Raw genomic sequence first — 6,000 nt, forward strand, 5'->3', positions numbered from 1 at the left:
TTCATTCGTACGTGCATTTGCATTGTGCGCGTGCACAACGAGTTTTCAAGTTTGTCGATTCACTTCGCAACGAGAGAACTTTCGGTAGGTCGCCTGGCGCGTCGGCCAAATAACGATCTGTTCGCGGCGACGACACGACAAACAATGAAGATGCATTTTTACGTTACGCGCGAGGCTTTCTTCGCTGACGGATTTCCCATTGTCGCGAAGCGGCTGGACGTATCGGAGAAAACTTGCCAGTGATAATTATCGTTTGTCTTGATGACGGAGAGGCTCTTTAAGTAATTGCACTCTCTCTTGCTCCGTAGGCACATTTCGTTAGAAAGAAACAATCGGTGTGCTAACTAGTACGTTGAATTATTCCCTCGGGGTTATCTCAATAATTACGTGAGTTTCGAAAAAAAAGAAAAAAGTCAAAGGCGAGCGATCCATCAATCTAAGCGTGGAAGGTAAACGAAACGTAATATATGAGTTATAAAGTGACTGCAAGCGACCTAGATCAATAAGTAGCACACTGGAAAAAACCGCGACCACTTGAATGACACAATAGCGAATATAGTATTTCGGCTTATATTCGCCAGCTCAACTGTGATTGTCGTTTTCGCTATTATAAATCGTTACCGCTTCATAAATCACCATCCGATAGAACACACAGCTGCTTTTCAATTCAGCGCTCAAATCATTAACGATCTCTCTCGCATTGGCGAACGTTGTATCGATGATTTTTTTTCCACGTTGCGGGTTATAAATAAATCGACAAGCTGCACTTGCTCGAGTCGCGAGCGTTACATACGCGTTTATGCTATTTCTCCGCGCGCGCAGTGACAGAATCCATTAAGGACTTTTTTCTTCCTCTCGCGCGCCAAATTACACCGTGCGCAGAGTCCAATTCTGTTTTCTTCTTTCCCTCTTCTCGGCGAACGATAATAACTCACGAGATATCAACGTTTTCGTAGATAGCCATCGACAAATTCCAACATGCGAACGCTCTGGAGCACAACGACATGTCTTAATAAACGGCCGAATTTGGCAATCGATATACGTGTCTCTGGCGACTTTCAAGTGGGAGTGTCAATAAAGTCGTAGTCGAAAGAAAGCAAGCAAATACCAAGTCCGAGTTGTTTGCAGTGAACCGGCTCGATCTCTTCTTCGGGATATTGCGGTATTGTTTGTACAATCACGCCTACCAAGTTTCTCTCTGCCCGCGATACATCTATTGGCCTGCGGCTGTGATTTGAAAAACAACAGGACATTTCATTGTCCGCCGCGCAGCGTCAGGAGAATCGAATGAAAGTCGCCGGTTCGTGGACGCGACGAATTTTTAATATTCAGAGGCGTTCTTCTTCTCCTTGGCACGCTCGCGAACTAGTTTCCATTTGGTTTTTGCCGTCATAGCGATTTTCCGGCACCAGCAAGAAAATATTTGCGATTACGCGACGCTGTACTCTTTTTCCTGCCAATCGTAATTCTAGACTTGGACGGCTCGTCAATTTTTCAAGGTAGGACGCGTTAAAGCAAAACCAGCGAAGATGCAATATTACTTAGCGCGCGTGAAAATAAAGCAAGGCGAAAACTAGAATAGCAAGAAAATCACTCCGCAAGTCACACGCTGGCAAGCCCAGCGGAACTGTATAGTGGCAGCATCGCATTCCCGAAGCCTTAATACTCTCGGGCGCATTTTCCGTATCATTTTATTGCGGCGACGTCGGAATATAATCCAACAGCCGATGCACACACACGCGGGCGCGCATTCGCATGGAGCAAATGCGAATCCTGTACACAAGTCGGATTTCGCAAGGGGGCAGGCGGGCAGGCACGCATGACTAATCTCGCGCGGCTACATACGAAAACGAAAAAGGAAGCAGCGCGAAGCCTACTGCACGGATTCGGTTCGTTCGTTCGGCTGCGGTTCGGAAAGAGCGTTGATTTATTACCCGCAGCCTGATTAAAATCTGCGCGTACAAAGAGACCTTTGCTAAATATATTCAATTAAAGTCGATTGATTATACATATTATACGCATGGCGTGTATCGGCTTCTAATTAGAGCTGCCTTCGTCTTCATTTTTTCTTCGTTTTTCGCTCTCGTTACGGAACTGGATGCACGTATATGCGTGTCTGCGATAATCTTACGTCTGCTTGTTTCTTCATTATTGCAATGACAGGACGTTCGGTTACCGTTGGGAAACTTGTCTCTGTGACAACGTTCGAGTGTCCTGCGCGGCACTTCTCTTCTGGCTCTCGCTGTAGAATGCAACTTGCGATGATAAAGTGCCTTTCTTCGTTTTCAACACGCGACCATTTTTTTTTCTTCGGCTGGCAGATGCCAAACAGGAACAATCCCGTGGAATGGAGAAGCCGCGCGGCTAATTGACGTCTTTGAAGAGGACGATTCCGCAGCAAAGGGTTGATCAACCGACATAATGTCCAATCACGGCGAAGTGGCGGGCTCGACGCGGCACAAATCGGGCCGATAAACGGGCGCCGCGCACAATTGAAAGCGCGAATCAGCCGACCAGCTGTTTGGGCCCGCGCAAACACAATGGGCCAAATTGGAAGTTAATAAATGCCCTTCCGGCTGGCGCAGCTCTTATCTCGGGATTACGCGACACTCCCGCGCATTATACAAAGAAGGACTGCCAGCCTGCCCCGTGGCCTATGAATAATCTCAATCTGCTGCCGTTGCTGCTTTCTTGTACTTGCGCCTCGATCTCTTATTATTTCTCTTTGAAATTCTCTGCGGGTGGCGCTCGTTCTTTTACTTGGCCGTTGTCTCTTAGAGCAGCGCGGCCCGTCCCACCCACAGCCACTCGTAATCTCTTCTTCTTTTCTCTTACTTCCGCTCTCCTTCTGCGTTTTATCTGTCTCCCGCGATAAAATCTACTTGTTTTGTCATCTTCTCTCGGCTACATTGCACAAGGGGCCGCGCGCTCGGCAGTTTCTTCACGTTTTCAAATCAATGCCGTATTTTTCATTGCGCAGCTCTAGTCCTCGATATTACACCGAGCGCTTTCGAACTTCCTCGGTACTCGAAGAAAGTTTCCGACGAACGAAAAGAAACGACCAATACGGAAATCATTCGCACGGGCAAGGTCCATTCGTTTGACAGTGATACTTTTGTCGAGCACTTCCGCACGATCGCGACAAATCGGAACGAGATATTCAAATGAGAAAGTGAACGAATACGGGTAGCTCTTCGGGTGAATCACCCCGCAGGACATCCGTTGTCGGTTTTGCTGACTAGCGAGAATGCGCATTAAACGGCGCGCGCCAGTAAAACGAGCAAAAGAATCGGCGGTTATCGAAGATATCTTTCCGTTCGAGCGAGCAAACACGCGTACGCGGGGCTCGCGTCCGCGGCGAACATTAAACTCTCTAACGCGGCCAATCTCGCCTTCCGCGTCTTCTTCTCGGCTGCGCGCGCTCGCTGCTCTCTTATTCGCTGCGTGCGCGAGTCGTAAATACAATCATCGCCGAAGGCACGCGCGAGCGCGCACGAAAGCGATGCAAATCTCTCTCTCTCTCTCTCGCTCGCAGCGATGATGCTCCGCCGCGAGAATGTCGTCCGCGGGCTCGGCAGGCGACGCGATTCGCCTGCGCACGCCTCTCTCAGCGGCCAACGAAAGTTGATTTGCGTGCTTACGTCAGCCGCCGTGTGCACTTTCATCGTGATTTCGATTGTCGACGCGCGCTGCGAATTCGAGCTTGGCCGCGCTCCCGCGCGGACCAACAACTTTCGACGATCGCGTAACTGGAAAGGACTCGGAACTGTCAGTGCATTTGAAAATTAACTGCTTCCACCGAAAATACATGCCCTCAACGGGTTTCTTCAAATTCAGGCCACAAGCGAATTGATCGTTTGATACCTAAAAAGTTAATGACCGATAGAGATAAGCAGTGCTTTCTCGCGTCAAACGCTCGAGAAATTAAGGTAAACGTCTAAACAGTCAATCACTCGATCAAACACATGCCCATACACGATTTAAGATTGCATACGCGTGCAATCAAAAAGTTTCGGTCTACCGATCACCAATACCAGCTCTCGTTAAAATTCATGAGGCAAACTTGACAGATGGCTGACGCTTGACGGAATGCTCCATAATGTGCTTCGGATTAAACTCGATTAGATGAAAATTTATCCGCGCTTAAACACACACACGCAGACACTTATCGCGCTTTCTAACGATTTTCGCGAGCGCGCATGCAAGCCGGCAAGTGATTTCAATGCCTTCGATGTTTACCGAGGCGTTAAACCTGCTGCAGGTTCAGCACGCTGTGGCACCGTGAAAACTTCATCAACAGAACCACTATATGCTCGCGTCGTTCGAAAATTAACAACAACGCCCACGTAACCCATTTCCGCTCGCCACTCGCTCCGAACGAAAAATCGTTATGCGTCATCCTCTCCACGTGCTTTGCACACGATGCGCGATCGTGTCCTTTTCCTCTTCCCGCGAACCTCGGAGAGAGACAGTCGAGTGCACACGCTGAGGATTTGCGTTCGCGTACATTACGTCTGCCAGGTGATTTCTTTTTCTCGATCGTCCTTGATTCTCTCATTCTTTCTCTATTAGCAAACGAGCTAAGAGCGTGAAGATTGCTTATTTGAAGAAAGAATCTTACTCACACGCGAACGTATTGCGTAAAGGCTCGAGTGTTGTTTTGGAAAAATGATTGACAACGTACAGAGCTTCGTATAATTATATCTTGCGGGAAAGCAAACACTCCGATTCTAGGTTCATTTCCGTCGGGGTAAACAAGTAGAGTGCATATGTGCGGTTGCACAGCCAAGCCGCTCGCGCGCGCGAACGTAGGAAGAAGAGAGAAAGAAAAAACTGACGAGAGAAAAATACATATACACAGCGGCGCGACTCACCATGGCGTTGGATTCTTTCACTCAAGTGCAGCAGTACGCGTGGGTCGAAACAACCGGCATATCCAGAACACGCAGCGCAGTTGTAAAATGTACCTATAGGTGTTTGATTTGGTTCACTGTAATATAGCAACTCTTCATGTCACTCTCGCTTTCTCTCTCTCTCTCTCTCTCTTTCTCGTTTTCCACAATCAACACACTCGGCGACACGTTAGATATAACGTCACACACTTGTCGCGCACGCACAGAATCGCACAGCACACTCTTCGATCTCGCGTTTGCACAGCTGCGGGACGGCAACAGGTGGCCGGCGAACTGTCTAACCTAGTAGTAAGCCTATTTCACGTATGTGGTGGCGAGCGCGACAGAGCGCCAAGCCTGAACGTTAGCGAACCTGGCGAGGACGCCGAACGACTGGTGCGAGAAACCGGCAGGTACTCGGTCCCAGAACTCTCGACTGCCCCCTCTACTCTTGATACCCTACACACGCGCCTACATACACAGCGACGAGCTCTCTTTTACCTGAGGCTCTCTACGTGCAGCACTCTCCTCTTTTCCTCTCTCTTTCTCTACTCTTTCGCAGCAGCAGCACCGACATTTGACTTCTTTTGCTCACGCAGCCTGAACATCTATAAAGAGAATTCTAGGGATCGTCTCAACATTATTTTTCACACTGCCGATCCTCGCTAGTGTTATGGTTTTTGAAATTTGAGTGATCAAACACTCTGGCAGATATGTAGCGCCTCAATTCTGAACCGACATTAATAATCGTTTTTCCAAGGAAAATAAAAGTCTAAGTATAGACCAATCAAAATTAGGAGGTAGAAAATAACTAGAAACGTTGTACAACTACAGGAAGAAAACACAAGAATCATGATTCGTGACATTTTTAATGAAATGTGCAACAAGATATAAATTCATTTTCCCAGTCATTCATTACAATTTTCCCAGTCAACTTGCACTAACAGAAACTTATTATATAATCAGTTAAATATACGGGTACACTGTGTAATCGAATATATTATTTCAAAGTAAATATATAGCTTTGAAACATTCCAAAAGTTGCAGGGGAGTAAGTCTATACATGCTAATGACCTTAAGGAACCAATACCAAGTACGTAATGTTCTT

The 6,000-nt window shown here is 47.5% G+C and overlaps 1 protein-coding gene across 2 annotated transcripts in view; it reads right to left on the reverse strand.

The window, feature by feature from the left end:
• Nucleotides 1-5,264, reverse strand: part of LOC131666298 (cadherin-99C) — a 104,472-nt gene extending 99,208 nt beyond the window's left edge. For both annotated transcript variants that reach the window (XM_058938835.1, XM_058938834.1), the window contains exon 1: nucleotides 4,875-5,264. In XM_058938835.1, the coding sequence (XP_058794818.1) occupies nucleotides 4,875-4,877 (3 nt within the window). In that variant the 5' untranslated portion in view covers nucleotides 4,878-5,264. The remainder of the gene's footprint in view (nucleotides 1-4,874) is intronic.
• Between the last annotated feature and the right edge of the window lie 736 nt (nucleotides 5,265-6,000).

Source organism: Phymastichus coffea, unplaced genomic scaffold (genome assembly GCF_024137745.1).
Source record: "Phymastichus coffea isolate CEN01 unplaced genomic scaffold, Cenicafe_Pcof_1.1 PCOF00058, whole genome shotgun sequence".
Lineage (NCBI taxonomy): Eukaryota > Metazoa > Arthropoda > Insecta > Hymenoptera > Eulophidae > Phymastichus > Phymastichus coffea.